The 15259-nt window shown below is 40.4% G+C and overlaps 1 protein-coding gene across 2 annotated transcripts in view; it reads right to left on the reverse strand.

Moving 5' to 3' along the window:
* Positions 1–133: 133 nt before the first annotated feature.
* nfat5a (nuclear factor of activated T cells 5a) overlaps positions 134–15259 on the reverse strand; it is a 36993-nt gene continuing 21867 nt past the window's right edge. For both annotated transcript variants that reach the window (XM_086027707.1, XM_086027708.1), the window contains exons 5-12: positions 14260–14450; positions 14002–14174; positions 12264–12398; positions 12137–12189; positions 11918–12050; positions 11389–11687; positions 9224–11309; positions 134–7790 (exon numbers count right to left, since the gene is read on the reverse strand). In XM_086027707.1, coding sequence (XP_085883833.1) covers positions 7438–7790; positions 9224–11309; positions 11389–11687; positions 11918–12050; positions 12137–12189; positions 12264–12398; positions 14002–14174; positions 14260–14450 — 3423 coding nt within the window. In that variant the 3' untranslated portion in view covers positions 134–7437. The remainder of the gene's footprint in view (positions 7791–9223; positions 11310–11388; positions 11688–11917; positions 12051–12136; positions 12190–12263; positions 12399–14001; positions 14175–14259; positions 14451–15259) is intronic.

The following is a 15259-nucleotide window of genomic DNA, read 5'->3' on the forward strand; positions in this document are numbered from 1 at the left end:
TTTTTTAACAATGACATTGGCAATTATGGTATGAGGCTAACAATTTTGAATTTGGCAGTTATATTTTTAATATCACATCTTATCTTTAATATCACAAAAATGAAAGCTGGAAAAAAAAAAAAAACTCCCCAGATTTGTTATTTATTCATTTTTATTAATTAATTTAATGTAGCAGCAGGATTACAGATACAAACTGAAGAGAGTATACAAATGTCCAGACCAAGGCAAAGTACATAATTCAGATGAATGATAACACACTGGGGGGCGGGGGGGTGCTTGTCCATTATCCCTAAACGTAGGGCTGTAAGGCTAAAGATATACTACCCACACACACACACACACACACACACACACACACACAACTGAGAGAGTGTGAGAAAGCAAACTGAGGGTAAGATCCTTTTGACTACAACAGGACGACATACGGCTCACGCTATTGGCAATGAACAGTAACTTTTTTTTTTGCCTTTCACAGCAACAGTAGATAGAGTAAATGCAGAGAAGTACGGCAGCACAAAAACATCCTTGCAAGGAAACAATCGCCATTACTTCGTCCCTTTTTTTAAAACCTCAATTCAATCTCATGAGGCACCCTAAAACAGGTAGAATGATATCATGCAATGATGCAAAAAAAAAAAAAAAAAAAAAAAACACTAAAACAACCAGTGTGGGCTGTCGTTTTCAAAAAAAATGCAGGAGATAAAGGGGGACAGTTTAGAGAGCAAACAGCAGAGAAAACTTTTTTTTTTTTTTTTTTTTTTTTAATCAAGGCACACAAAGTTCTGTTGAAAGCGCCGCCATTGAAATTCAACATACCCCTGCAGTATATTTCACATTTAAATATACACGGATATTCATTCACACACACCAGTGAATGACAAAAGTGTGGAAAAGGTAAAAGATTTGTGTGCTTTCATCGCCCCGGCTTCAGTCGAGTGTTTTCTTCTTCAGGACCGACAATGCAAAAAAAAAAAAAAAAAAAGAAAAAAAAGAAAACTACACATTAGCTGCAAAACGTTCTCTGCAAATTGGTCTGATGTGCACACAGCATGAGGTAAAACAATTACATTCATGAAACTGAAGCCCACCCACTCTCCTCTTCTTCTATAGTATGGCTTAAGAAGCATACTCTTCTCAAATGTGCTCTTTAGTTCCCCCCTATAATCAAGAGGAATGGAATGCTTGAAAACCGACAAGTGCGCGCTAACCAGGCCTACAGTTTACTGGATGAGTAAAAAAAATAAATAAATCAAATGCCACTTTTGAGATGCTTGACCAAGAATGGTGGGAGAGAAAGAAAATGCCTCCAGACCATGTAGCACATGTGGCAGTGGGTTATCATTACAGACGGGATCCGAGGTTTACGGCATACCACTTTTCCAAGTTAGGAACGTAACACAACATGCCGCCATCACACGGCACAAGGAGGTTTAAATGCTCAGTTACCACCGTACTTAATGGTTTTCAATTCTTCTATATTAATGGTCAATAAGTGTTTCTCATGTTTATTTACTGTAATCCTAAATTTCGTGAGCTGTGACAAATTACGGGATTACACAATAGTATAATTTTGACAAAATTGTCTAATTTGCGGGGGATAGAGAATAGTCAAGATTTTCACAAGAGAAAACCACATATTGGTGGTTTGCCCATAATAATTTGACCCATTTTCATTTTTTGGGGGGAGTCCCCATTATTTGCGGCATTTATTCACTTTATTTTGGGGGACCTGATCCACCACTTGCGTTTTTTCCCCTTCCTGATCTCCGCTTCATTCTTTTTTCAGAATTTTTATTCTTCATGGAAATTATAGGAACGTCAAGTATTTAACACATATTTGCCATTGCAGTCCCTGTCGCCGCAAATAGCGGGGGTCCATGTACTGTACTTAAAACATAAGATTTTACCTTTTACCTCGAAAAATACAACTTAAAGCTGTCAATTTCCTGACTATCTAAAAAAATATGGGGAGTCCTCTGTTAATGTTTCAAGGTTAGTTGCTTTATATTTATTGCCTTCAAGTGTTTCTCACAAAAATATTTACTTTAATTCTGACTTTCATACAAGTTCATCAGTTACATTGGCGCAGGAGGAACGGAACTCCGCCGTAAACCTAGGCTTCCCTGTATCCCTAAAGTAATGAGAAAACATTTGGAAAAGGTTTCATGTTCCAATAATGATTTTCAGAAGAAAAAAAAAATCTTTACAGTTTCGAGACAAGTCATAACGGTAAGTTTCAGAACCAGCTAAATTAGACGTAGGCCTTTAGATCGACTTACAGTCCGAAAAATACAGCAACAATCAAAAGCAGTATTTTGAAGAGTGTTATTTAAGCAGCCCTAAAGTTGCGAAAATGGTTGCATTGCATCATTTTTCTGAAGTAAAAAGTCAATTTTATAAGGTCGTTGTTGAGGTCTGACAATCATACACTAGATGGAATTTAACAGTTTTTTATTAGTTTTATGTTCCAAAAGTGTTTTAATACAAATATTAACTGTAATTCTGACTTTACTACGAAAGGTTTGTGATAGACTACATATTAAATAACCGCCGTCTGAACATAACTTGTCGTAAACCGAGGATCCCTTGTATACAAGACAACAAAAGGAAGAAAAAAAAAAAGATCAAAAGAGAAAATCAGGTCAATCTGGACTTGCTTTGAGCACAACACACCTGCGCTAGCTTTCGGCCAACATACCAGCACTGATACTATTCTCCACTGTGAGAATCAAACAACACCTTTTGTTTAAGTTACAAAAATACTCTACACTTTGATACATGGATACAAAAGTCTAAAAAAGATAATTTACTTCAAAATGGAGCACGAACAGCGACAGGACTAGAGTAAAGATGAAAAATGTAAACAAATATGTGAGACACCATTTTTTGTTGTTGTTGTTGGAGATATGCTTAAGTACGTACAGCAGTGTCATGTTGCGATGCTTTTTTTGAGTGATCAAATTGGTAGAAATGTTCTTCTTCAAAGTACCTTTTACACATCTTTCTCTGGACTGTACACACAAGAGCTGCAAGTAGAAATGAGTAAACACGACGACGAGGGCGTAAAACAAAACAAAACAAAAAAAAAATTGACGTCAGGAGCTTTGGTTTGAGCACTGCTTGAAAGCAACAATCAGTGCCCGAACATGGCACCGCAGCACCAAAATGGTCGCCTCTGTCATCGTAGTTACCGTTCACAAAAGTCGGGAAGGTGCCAAAGTTACACGTTGCCTGCCTACTCTTTAAAACTTCCACAAACACATGGTCAAATAGTATGAACAAAAAGAGCAGTATGATCAATCTTCATAACGTGTTAGGAACGAAGAAGAAAACAACAGCCAACGGTACTGGAAAATACGGATTAAAATGACAACAACTGCGAGGGAATGGCCAATACGCACGCACATGCCGGACTGGACCGCCGAGCAGTAGTCGGGCCACATGGAAAAAAAATGCGGTGAAAAAAAGTACAATAAAGTTGGAAGGATTCATTTTTAAAATAAAAAGTTTGGTTGGGAAAATGGATGGATGGATAAAATCATTCTGTTACAACAACAAAGTAGTTTTTTTTTTTTATCTGGGAAATATTTTGAGACAAGACTTATTTTAAAAGAATAAAGGTAATACTGTGAGAAAGAAGTCATTTTACAAGAATGAAGTTATGTTACCAGAATAAAGTTGAATTTTTGTTTATATAATATGAGAATAAAGTTGTGATTTTACAAGAATCAAGTTGTGTTCTTAACGTTTTTTTTGTTGGGGGGGGGGGGGGGTTGGGGTATTTAGAGGAAAAAAAATGCACTACTGTGAGAAAGTGGTAATGTTACCAGAATAAAGTATCTTGGGGCCTTTTCTCTAAATGTATTTTAAGAAGAAGTATTTTTAAAAGGTAGAAAATAGTGAAAAAAATCATGAATAAAGTCAGACTGTTATTAAGAAACTGGATATTTTCCGGGGACATTTTTCAATTTTTCAGGGAATATCTGGAGGGAAAAGAATAAAGGTGTAAAACTGCAAGAAACTACCGGTAGTAATTTTACAAGAATAATTATTTTCATGCTACCAAAATCAAGTTTGATTGTTTTCGCTGAAAGATTTCAGATTTTTCAAGAACGTAATATTTCAAGATTTTTTTATTGAATTTTATGAGAATAGTCTTAATGCTACTACAATTGTATGCAATTAGGTTACGTTTACATTTTGCACCAAAATTTGTCCCGACGGGCTTGACTTCCATTTTATCGTTGTTGGTGCTGACATCATGATGCAGGCAAATCTTTGAGTAGCACTCACGATATATCTTCTAAGAGAATATTTATGATTATGCTCAAACTGATGGAATATGCATATTGTGCTTCTCCCAGACCTTGAAAACCTGAATTTTTCACAGAAATTCAACACCTACAAATTAATTAATATCTCAGCCCCCCAAGCAGACAGAAACATAATTTAAAAAGAATTTGAGAGCTTAGACGTGGCTTTCACACAGACCCGAGTTAATTAATCATTACTGTTTCAATCGAAGAGGTAAAAATATAGTGTCAGTGCAAAAGAAGCACTACTTTTAATTTTTTAAAAATCAAGTGGGAATTACCATCCTCTTTTCTGTTACAAACACGTCAATATTGTAAGTTAACGCTTGGAATTGTAGTAGATAAACTGCCTCCCATATTAATGAATGTTTCTCTTGCCTTTATGTTAATATCTTATCATTTATAATAGATGAATTAATAAAGATGAATCAATTGCCTCTTTGTTAAAAATATTAGAAAAGGACCATTAATAAATATTTGCATGTTAAATTGCAATTTTGCGGGGGAAAAAATTTAATTAGTTTCCAAAATGGCTTTCGTCCTAGTTGTAACATTATGAGAACAATCCTGATTTAGTCAATGATAAAAGATGTTGTATTTAATCTTGCAACTTTATTACTTCATTCTTGTAATAATAGGACTTTTTTTCAAACAATTTTTTTTGTTTTGAAATTAAGTCTTTATTCCCATATAATTGTAATCTAATTCTGGAATTAAAAAAAAAAAAAAAAACAGTGTGGCCCAATACTCCTTCAGAGTAAAACCTTTGAATCTTTCAATACTAAGTTGGTCTGGATGTACAAACTATTGAGAAGATGCTCTGCTATGTTTTTATCCTACAAAGACGGCTTTGCGCCCCCCCCCCCCCCTCCCCATTTTGCTGTATGTTTGTTTACGCGTGTGAATGGATGCACGGATGGATGTAAGGGTTAGCTGGTTACACAGAGGAGGTTATAAAGTGCTTGAGATAAAATGTTTATAAAACCACACAACACTCAAAAAGTGTAAAGTTTATATATCCACATCAAGTTGGGAAAACAAAACAAAAAAAAAAAGATACGACAAACTTCATAGTTGTTTGGAAACACCGAGAGAAGTCACAGTATTCAACCGGGTTCAGTCTCATTCGGGAGTGTTAAACTTGAGTCAACGAAAACGAATGTGCTTCATAACACTTTTGACTATTACAGTGAACCTCCACTATATTGCAATTCTTTTGAGCCCCCGCTGTATCGCAGCAATCTTTTAAGGTTTATAATTATAACATTTACACACATTCCCTTCAGCCCGTCTAAGGTGTTTCATGTATGCTAGCATTAAGCTAGCGGACATTTGTCAGAGAAAACGACATGGTTTCACTGAACATTTTGCCGCTTAAAATATACAATATTTGACTTCCTTTTGTTGTATCCTCTGTACACGTTACTGCATCATGTGTTTTAAAGTAGCAGTTGTTTGAAGGTTAGAATCACTGTAGCATCCATGCTAATTTCCTTGAGTCATCGAAGGCATTTTGCGTTATGTTACAACTTGGATAGCGGACTCGTTCGACAAAATATGGTATGTTTGAACATTTTGGTGTTCAAATATAATGTATATACTATAAATTTCATGCTTATTTGTTTGATGTGGCAATTCACAGAAAATTAGCTGGGAGTGACAGAGGTTAAAGCAGGCACACCTTTGCTTCTTATTCGGAGAACTGCGCAGGCGAGCATTTTCATTTTGCTTCCTCAAAATGGTGTTATACAGTTATCAGCAGCATCTTGCCAGCGAGAGAGAGAACTGGTGCTAACAAATAGACAAAGTGTGTTGCAGTACACACGTTTCAGTGCATTTTAATAAGTGTTTGAATATGTATTTTAAAATGTTTGCTAAGTTTTAACTTCATCTTTAAACGTTGCTCTGATGGTCCAATACTGCCGTGGAAGTGCCAAGATCATATTGTGAAGGTTTCACAGTAGACATGGAAACAGCCGACTTAAATCTCAATTTGTCGCCAATACTATAGTTAGCGTGTTCCCTTTTCTCACCTCCTTTACGTTTGGATGCCATTGTGAATGGCTTGAAAAATAACAACTGTGTACTTACTGCACCAAAATCAGTATCGAATGTTCGAAAGATGTGTGTGCACGATGAGCGCTCGAGTAAACAGAGACCTCTGGAGCGCCGCCGTCATCCACAGCCCTTCTGGACCGACCCGGAGCCGGCAGCAGAACTAGAGGATGTACGTCTGCAAACAACAGTGGCCATTTCAGAACAAAAGGACTTTGCTCGCTATTTCTGCAAATTTTGTCTGTTAAATAAAGAGACAGTTGGTTCCGGGTCTATCATATCGAGGTTCCACTGTATATGGGTCGTTGTAGATTGCAGATTTTCATGGGTGGCTCTGGAACATACCCCTTGCAATAATTGGGGCTTCACTGTAGTAGTTTGTGGATATTATATTTTCAAAGTGCCTTCTCTTCAAATGTACATAAGATAAGAGCAGTTCCCGTTAGAGCAAATTTGAGTGATGTTAAAAAAAAAAAAAAAGCAAACCAGATGCTCTGCAAGCATCACCTTCCACGCAATTCTTTTATGTAGAGGTTCCACACTCCAAAATATTTGATTCAGCCCAACGTTTGTCTACAATCAGATGTTTTAATCCATATGTAACTGTTATAACGACTTTTGCCTGCTCACTACTCACGAGGTTCCCCAGTTGCGACAATCTTCCTTCCAGTTTTTCTATCCAAAAAACAGGTTGGTTTGCCCCCTCTCCTAGGCCCACAATATTAAAACACTCTTGAAAAAACACTGCATTTTTTTACGACTAAAGCAGTTATTACAGGCCTCTCTGATCCTGCAAGAGGGGTAATAACAAAAGGCAGATCATCAATTCAAGGACAATGGATATACAAAGGCTATAATTTATGATAAATAGTTAATAAACGTGAGTTACATAAGCTCGTAATTGTTTTTTTTAAAGGTAAAAGGGGGGCATTTATTTCTTAAATATACTTAATTTTAAGTTTTGTGGCATTGGCACAAAACACCATGCACCGGCAAGTCTCGTCGACTTTAGGAGTACATGGCTACCTTCTCTCCATGTGGTCCGCACATACACACACGCACACACACGTCACTGCTTCTGCAGACTTTCCAGTAGGTCCTCGATTTTGCCCATGTCAGACGCCGACGATATGGAGCCCTGCAGTGTATTCTGTAAGCTGCTCTGTATCTGGAGATTGGTCTGCATGGGAGTTGGCAGGCTTGTGTCTATGCTGACCTGTAAAACAGGTTGCAGGGTCACCTGGTTGTTGGTCTGCAGGGCGTTCTGCAGGCTGGACTGCATCTGTGCCTGTAGGCTGCCGTGCATGCTGGATGCCGCCTGGCCCATGGGCTGCTCCATGAGGGGCTGCATGTGGCCTGTGCTCTGGGCCTGGCTCTGAACTGGAAGGGTTGATCCGGAGGAGTTGAGCAGCTGGGGAGTGTCTTGAGAGGAGGACAAAATAGAAATATAGTAATACCTTGACTTGATGAGTTGATTCGTTGAGCGACCAAGCTCGTTAATCAATTTACTCGTAAGTAGGGATAGGCCGATATGCTTTTTTCAGGGCCGATGTCGATACCGATTATTAGTAGTCAAGGAGGCTGATAACAAATATTTGGAGCCGATATTCATTTTCAGTAAAAAGGAAAATATTGGCATCAAAATCTTAAGAAAAATGTACTCTGAACTTTGTTGTAATGTCTTAAAGCTGTTTATTGAAGAATGTTTCAGGTTTGCATAATGTTGATTTTTAAAAAAAAATCATTATTACAAGAAATTGTTGACAGTATACATCTCTGTTATAAATTCTGTCATCCACGGGCAGGCCTAGATTACAATATAGGGGAAGGAGAATGGATATCTTTTTAGGCGGCTGCCTTGATCGCCAAGATGCTATGTACTTGCGTGCATTTACAGTATATAATTATGGATTCCTTTAAGTGTTTAATCGATTTAAATCAAGGCCCATGTCGGTTCTGCCAGGGCCAGCAGCCACAAGTATGACTTCAGACACCCTGGGTGTTGCCATTTAATTTAACTACCTTAGTGTTCTGGTGTTTTTTCAAAGCAAACTAAATAAATTAAATCTGACAGTGGCTACGTTTCCGTCGACAAGATTTCTTGAATCCTATCAGTTCGGAATATGATCGGATGCAGTTTTCATGGACACTAAAGATATTGATTAGGACTTGCATGTTCATGCATCACATTTCGATCGGAACAAATTATTTTGACATGCGCAGATTGACCAAATATACCAGAAATAGTAGTAGAAGATAACGTAGTTGTAGCAACTTTCATGCCAACAAAACATCGCTCCGTCCATTTCTACTTTAAACTTTAGCGTTATTTCATATATTTTTCCCATTTGCACTGTAACGTCGAGTTAACACTTCCTAATGGAGCTGCAAATGTGCCAGTTCAGTCTCGCGCCCTTCCATGTCTTCCGAGAATAACAGAAACGCGCATAATGGCGTCACAGACATGCGCGCTAAACATGGTTTGTTCTGAAATTTCAGAATAAGTGTTTTCATAAAACCACCCCTCTCGTTCGGAATGAAATCTTGTTCAGAATGGGCTTGATCTGGTCATAACGTTCCGAATGGGGTGTGCACATGAAGCATTTTTATTCCGATCAGGCCTTTAATTTCGAATAAATGTGTCCATGTAAACATAGCCAATGTGAAAAGCCTGTAACTTGAAATACGCGCAAGTTGGTTGATTCCAAGTCAAGGTTGAGTACTGTCGCTCAATTTGAAACATGTTCACAATTCTTCTACCAGTCCAGGTTGTATTAAATCAACTGGGTTATATGACTCAGAACAGGATTAAGGGGTGTATAAAATAGATGGCTAGGCAATTTCAACCAACTTACCATTCTGGATGCCAAACAAAAACAAGTTGGCTGGTCCTCGTTGGGCCACATTTTCAACCACATTCGTCTGGAAAAGCTGTTCTGGGGGCTGCTGGCCAGGGCTGTCCACCACGCCTACAGCGCCCTGGACCACAAAGATGGTCGTGCCAGGGGCTGCAGCCTGGTTGTTTAACTCCTGCGAACTGAGAGTGCTCTGTAGGCTGGACAGGGACGCCTGGGGCAGGAACAGCTCCACAGATTGACTGTTGGGGACACTCGAAGAGCTTGTGCCCACTTGCATGGGTTGCTGTTCCTGGAAAATGCTGCGCTGTTGGTTCTGAGTGGATGTGGAGTTGTTACCCATGGAGCTCTGATCCTGGAAGGACATTGGCTCGGCTGTTTCTGGTTGGGAAAGTCCAACCGGGATGCTTCCCATCGGGGCTGATCCTTGGTTCTGGGAGCTGAAAAGGATAGTCTGGGGATTTAGATCTGCAGTGCAGAGGAGCAGACCTGTCTGCTGTGGCTGGGAGAGCTGATTCTGGGGGAGAGGATTAGGTTGCGAATGGTTGGGTATGCTTTGGAACAAAGAGCCCTGTTGGCTAATGGAAAGTTGTGGTGACTGTTGTTGATTTTGCTGCGGCGATTGCTGTTGTTCCATGGGGGTGCTCTGCTGCTGCATTTGCGAAAGCTGAGCTTGAGGCTGGTTATGAAACATGGCAACGGGCTGGGGCTGGCTGGTGGACGTCTCCATGGTGGAGATGAACGCCAACTGCTGCTGCTGTTGGGACTGAGAGTTTGGCGATAGATACAGGGCCGACCCGGTGGACTGTTGCTCTGTGTTGAGGCCGCTGTTTGTCAAGACTGAAAGGGTATTCTGGAGCAGGGCGGCTTGAACCTGCTGTTGGGTACCCTGGGTCTCTACAATAGGCCTGGGGGACTGGAAGAGCTGCTGTGGGGGCGACGTATGGGATGGGGGCTGCGTTGGGAAGCTGGTTTGGATGGTAAGCATCTCGCCAGGTTGCTGAAGGAGGGAGACCGGCTGCTGCACTTGAGGATTGGAATGGATTTGAGGCTGGAGCAGCTCGGCCTGCAGTTGCTGCTGCAGGTTCTCTAAAACTTGCTGTTCTTGCAACTGTTGTTGCTGCAGGTTGCTCAACGATTGGCTTTGTTGCTGCTGCAGCTGATGCTGTTGTAAATTGCTTAGAATTTGATTTTGTTGTTGATCCTGAAGCTGGATGTTGTTTATGACTTGTTGCTGATTCTGTTGCAACTGCTGTTGTTGAATGTTCTCCAGAATTTGTTGCTGCTGTAGTTGCTGTTGGTCTTGTGGCTGTAGTAGAAGTTGTTGTTGAATCTGCATGGTTCCAAGGACTTGCTGCTGTTGCTGCTGGAGATGTTGCTGTTGAAGGTTACCAAGTATTTGCTGTTGCTGAAACTGTTGTATTTGCTGCTGCTGTTGCTGCTGTTGCATTTGCTGCTGTTGCTGTATCTGCAGCTGTTGCTGTGGCGACAGTGAATTATCTGTGGCTCCCAACCTAAGGCTGTTCATGTTCTCCTGGACATGCTGTTGAAGTGAGTCTGCAGAGGAAGTAGGACTGTAAAGCACAGAATTTAGCTGCTGCTGCTGCTGGGCTACAGCTGCCTCTATAACCTGCTGGAGTGTGGTGTTAGCCCCAGCCTGGAGCTCCCTTACAGCCCTCTCCAGCTGGACTACGCCTTCCTGGGCAAATAAGGGAACCTGTGACTGCTGTGGCTGGGGCGGAGAGGGCGCTGCTATTTGGGACATGGCTACAACCACGATCGTACCGCTGTTAGAGCTTTCAACGGGCAGGCTTTCTTGAGGGTCTCTAAGGAACTGGTGGGGGACTTCTGGTGTCACCGGGGGGATTGTTGTATCTCCTGACATTGGAAAGGACGCTGTTGGGGCAATGTCTTGCTTTTGTATCGAGTTGAGGGACTCTAAGCTAGGAAAGACAGAGGGTGCCTGGGGAAGCTCCACATCCTCAGGTTGGAGGGGCATTGAGCTCTGAAAGGACTCCCCGCCTGAATGAGGGCTGGAACTGAGCTCAAGTGTCTGCTGCACTGAAACAATTGGACCAGGGGATTGCTATGGAATGAAAGAAAAGCATGGATCAGCAAATAGTGTCAATGATCGCTTCTGCCTCGTACTGTATATCACATCTCACCTTGAACACATTTGTGGGCTGTGGATTGCTAGACACTTCCATTGGTGTGTCCTCTTGCTTTTTCAAAGGCTGACCAGAGCAGTCAGTTTGGTCAGAGGACACAGATTGGATCTGACTGTCAAATATACTTGTCTTGAAGGAAGGTTCCTCAGTTTTGTCAAATATACATGTCTTGAAGGAAGGTTCCTCAGTTTTGTCAAATACACACGTCTTGAATGAAGGTTCCTCAGTTTTGTCAAATATACATGTCTTGAATGAAGGTTCCTCAGTTTTTACTGCTTCAACATCTGCATTATCAGCTGTGGGTAAGTGTGGGGGAAAATGATAGCATTATGATTCTGGGCAAAAAATTATACCCCAAGTATAATCTTCCCAATGCTAATGATGAAGTTTGTTAACCCAATCCAGACCTTAAATATAATAGCGGTATGATTCTAAGAAAGTTAAGTGTTATATTCATTTAATTAATTATCTCAGTGGTTGGCAGTTTAGTAAAAATCACGGAAACAAGGGATTTATTTCTTATTACCTGAGTCTGGAGAATAGGTGAAAGGTTGGGCTTCATGTGATTTACCAGCATTGGTCATCACAAAAATTCCCACGGAAACTGGAGAAGTTATTGATTGGTTGTGGAAGGGAGGAACTGTCACAATCAAATGGTTCTGCGGAAGATGGAGATCGATAAAACGGTTATAATTGTATTCACATTTATATCATCTGATCCATGCTGCAAGTCATTTTCATTTACCTGATGAAAAAGGTCCATGTCAATACTAGCCTCGGCTTGCCAGGAATTATCATCTACAAACATGAAAAGTATTATTTTCCTCTTTCGAACGATTACATAGTAAATTACGAATAGTGACAAAAGATACCTGCAATATTCTCCTGAAAAACAACTTTGGTTCCTTTGAGGAAGTTCTTTCCAATTATAAAAACTTCCTCTCCTCCTCTTACTGAGCAGCTATGAAGGGACTTCTTCAGGATCTCTGGTACTCCTGCTGGCTGGGCTGGAATACAGAAGTAGAAGATTAAAATTATCATCTTCTGGCCTTGTATTTTACCACAGGGAACACAACTATAGTGGGGCCAATAAGTATTGGGCAACTTAAAAATTGTGCACGTTCATCCGTTTAAAAAGATGACAGGTTTGTAATTTACATCATAGGTACACATCAAGCATGAGAGATAATGTAAAAAAAAATTGCAGGAAATCACTTTGTATGATTTTTAAACAATTTTTGGGTGAAAATGGTTGGCCAATAAGCATTGGACAGCTAAAAAACAAACAACTCAAAGGCACCAGAGATGAAATTGTAGAACTGCACAAAGCTAGGCTGAGTCAAACTGCAATTGGTAAAAAACTTTGTGAGAAAAGATTAAGAGTGGTAAACATTATTAGAAAATGGGAGTATAACATCACGAACAATTTCCCTCGGAGTGGGGCACCTCGTGGGGTTCAAATGATCCCGAGAATAGTGAGGAATCAGCCCAGACGTACACGGCGGGAACTGGTCAATGATTTGAAGACAGCTGGGACCACCGTCACAAAGATGACAATAAGTAACACACTACGTCATCTTGGGTGAAATCCTGCATCGTCTGTGAGGTTCCCCTACTACGCAAAAATCATGTAAGGGACCGTCTAAAATTTGCTTAAGATCATCTGGATGACCCAGAGGAGGATTGGGAGAATGTGATGTGGTCCTATGAGACCAAAATTGAAGTTCTTAGTTTAAACACCACTCGATATGTTTGGGGGAAGAAGAAAGCATTTGCTGAGTTGCATCCCAAGAACATGATACCTACTGTGAAGCATAGGGGTGGAAACATGTTTCGGCGATGCTTTTCTGCAAAAGGGACAGGAAGACTGCTCCGTATCAATGGCAAGATGAATGGGGCCATGTATTGTGACATTGAGGGTAAAAACCTCCTTCCCCCGGTCAGAAAATTGAAGATGAAATGTGGCTGTGTCTTCAGCATGATAACAATCCAAGGCACACTGCCAGGAAAACCAAGGAGTGGCTCTGTAAAAAGCATATCAAGGTTCTGGAGTGGCCTAGCCAGTGTCCAGACCTCAACCCAATTGAAAACCTGTGGAGTGAGTTGAGACGCTGTGTTGCCAAGCGACAGCCCTCAAACATCACAGCTCTAGAGACGATGTGTGCATAGGAGTGGGCCAAAATACCAACCAAAGTGTGTGTAGACCTGGTCAAGAAATATAGGAACCGTTTGACTTCTGTCATTGCCAACCAAGGCTACATTACCAAGTATTACAAGTAACGTTTGCTGGCTGCCCAATACTTATTGGCCACCAATTTTCACAAAGAAATTGTTTAAAAATCATACAATGTGATTTGCTGGATTGTTTTTTACATTGTGTCTCACACTTGGTATGTACATATGATAAACATTACAAACCTCTCATCTTTTTCAACGGATGAACTTGCACATTTTTAAGTTGCCTAATACTTATTGGCCTCACTGTAAAAGTGTTTAGTGGTGGCATTACAAAACTGATCTAACAACGGTGTATATTTGATGCAATTCAAATGCTAATGGTATTCCTGAAAATAAACAGATTGTTTTGGTTCAACCTGCTTTTCTACTCACTGCAGAGAATGGGCGATGAGGTGACTTGTAGGATGAGGACAGATCCGTCCGCCTGGGGGATGTTGACTCTAAAGGCCAGTCGAGCCCGGGTGCTCTTCTTTTTGGATCCTGCCACGCCAATGCGTGCCTCCACATCGGCGTTACGAAGCTTCAAAATTCCTACGCAGTCCACCCTGTACAAATACAATATGGTGGAATAATTACGTCTTGAGATATTATATGAAATCGCTCAAAATCGATCCAAAAAATAATTCCTACGCAAGTGTCATGTCATTGCTGGGCTCCAGTGGGATCTCGATAACAGTGGTGCCCTCAATGTCCACTTCTGTACATGCAGTGGTGTTGCGACCGGTTACTCTGCATGCCTGGTAGAAACCATGAGGCTTCACTCTGCCTGCGTCATTCGCTACGAACACCTGCAGCACTACTGGTTCACTGACACCCTCCAACTGGGAAGAAAAAGCAATTATATGATTAAAAAACAAAGCAGATCACCCTGATAAATAATAACTATACTGTATGTTCTTCTCAGGGAGAGACTCGGCAGAGCGTAAAAGATCACTATTGACAATTTACAGTATGTATACAGACATAGCCAAGTTTAGAATTGCACAGCTTCAGTTGAAGATCACATTATGCCACAATGTGCCGGGCAGCACTGAGGTCGACTGGAAGGAACGCAATGTATTTAATTGACGTTCCAGCATCCCGCATGCAAAGGCAGTTGCTATGTATAGAACAAGCCGGGGGATTTACGTCACTACCTGGAAACCTGCCCGGGCATGTGATACACCGTTAAAAAATTGAGTTCGTGGAGAATAGTTCGCATCAAGCCTTGCAGCAAACGTTACAAATTTCCATCAAATACGCATATTTTTGATCGTAGATTGAGTTAGCTTGAACGGATTAGCCACATGAGCATTTTGGGTAAAAATGACAGGAAGGATAATAAACTAAACTTTCATGACGGTTAGGGCTGTCACAAATCTTTTTGGAATCGAATATCCAAATCAATTATTCGGGGAATTATCACAGGAAGTGTTAGATACATTAGTAGCTGTAAAGACTCGTAAAGGTTTGTAAAAAAAATAAAAAATAAATAAATCTTCTAAATCATCTTTCTAAAATAATATAAGTCTAAATACATTTTTCATACTCTTAAATTGTTTAATTTTTAGAAATGAAAATGTGTAACTCATTCACTGGCATTGATGAATTTACTTGTCTTTTCACAGTTAAGCCATTCAATCCCAGGAAC

Source organism: Filicampus tigris, chromosome 4 (genome assembly GCF_054856515.1).
Source record: "Filicampus tigris isolate MCC_2025a chromosome 4, RoL_Ftig_1.0, whole genome shotgun sequence".
NCBI classification, from domain to species: Eukaryota; Metazoa; Chordata; class Actinopteri; order Syngnathiformes; family Syngnathidae; genus Filicampus; species Filicampus tigris.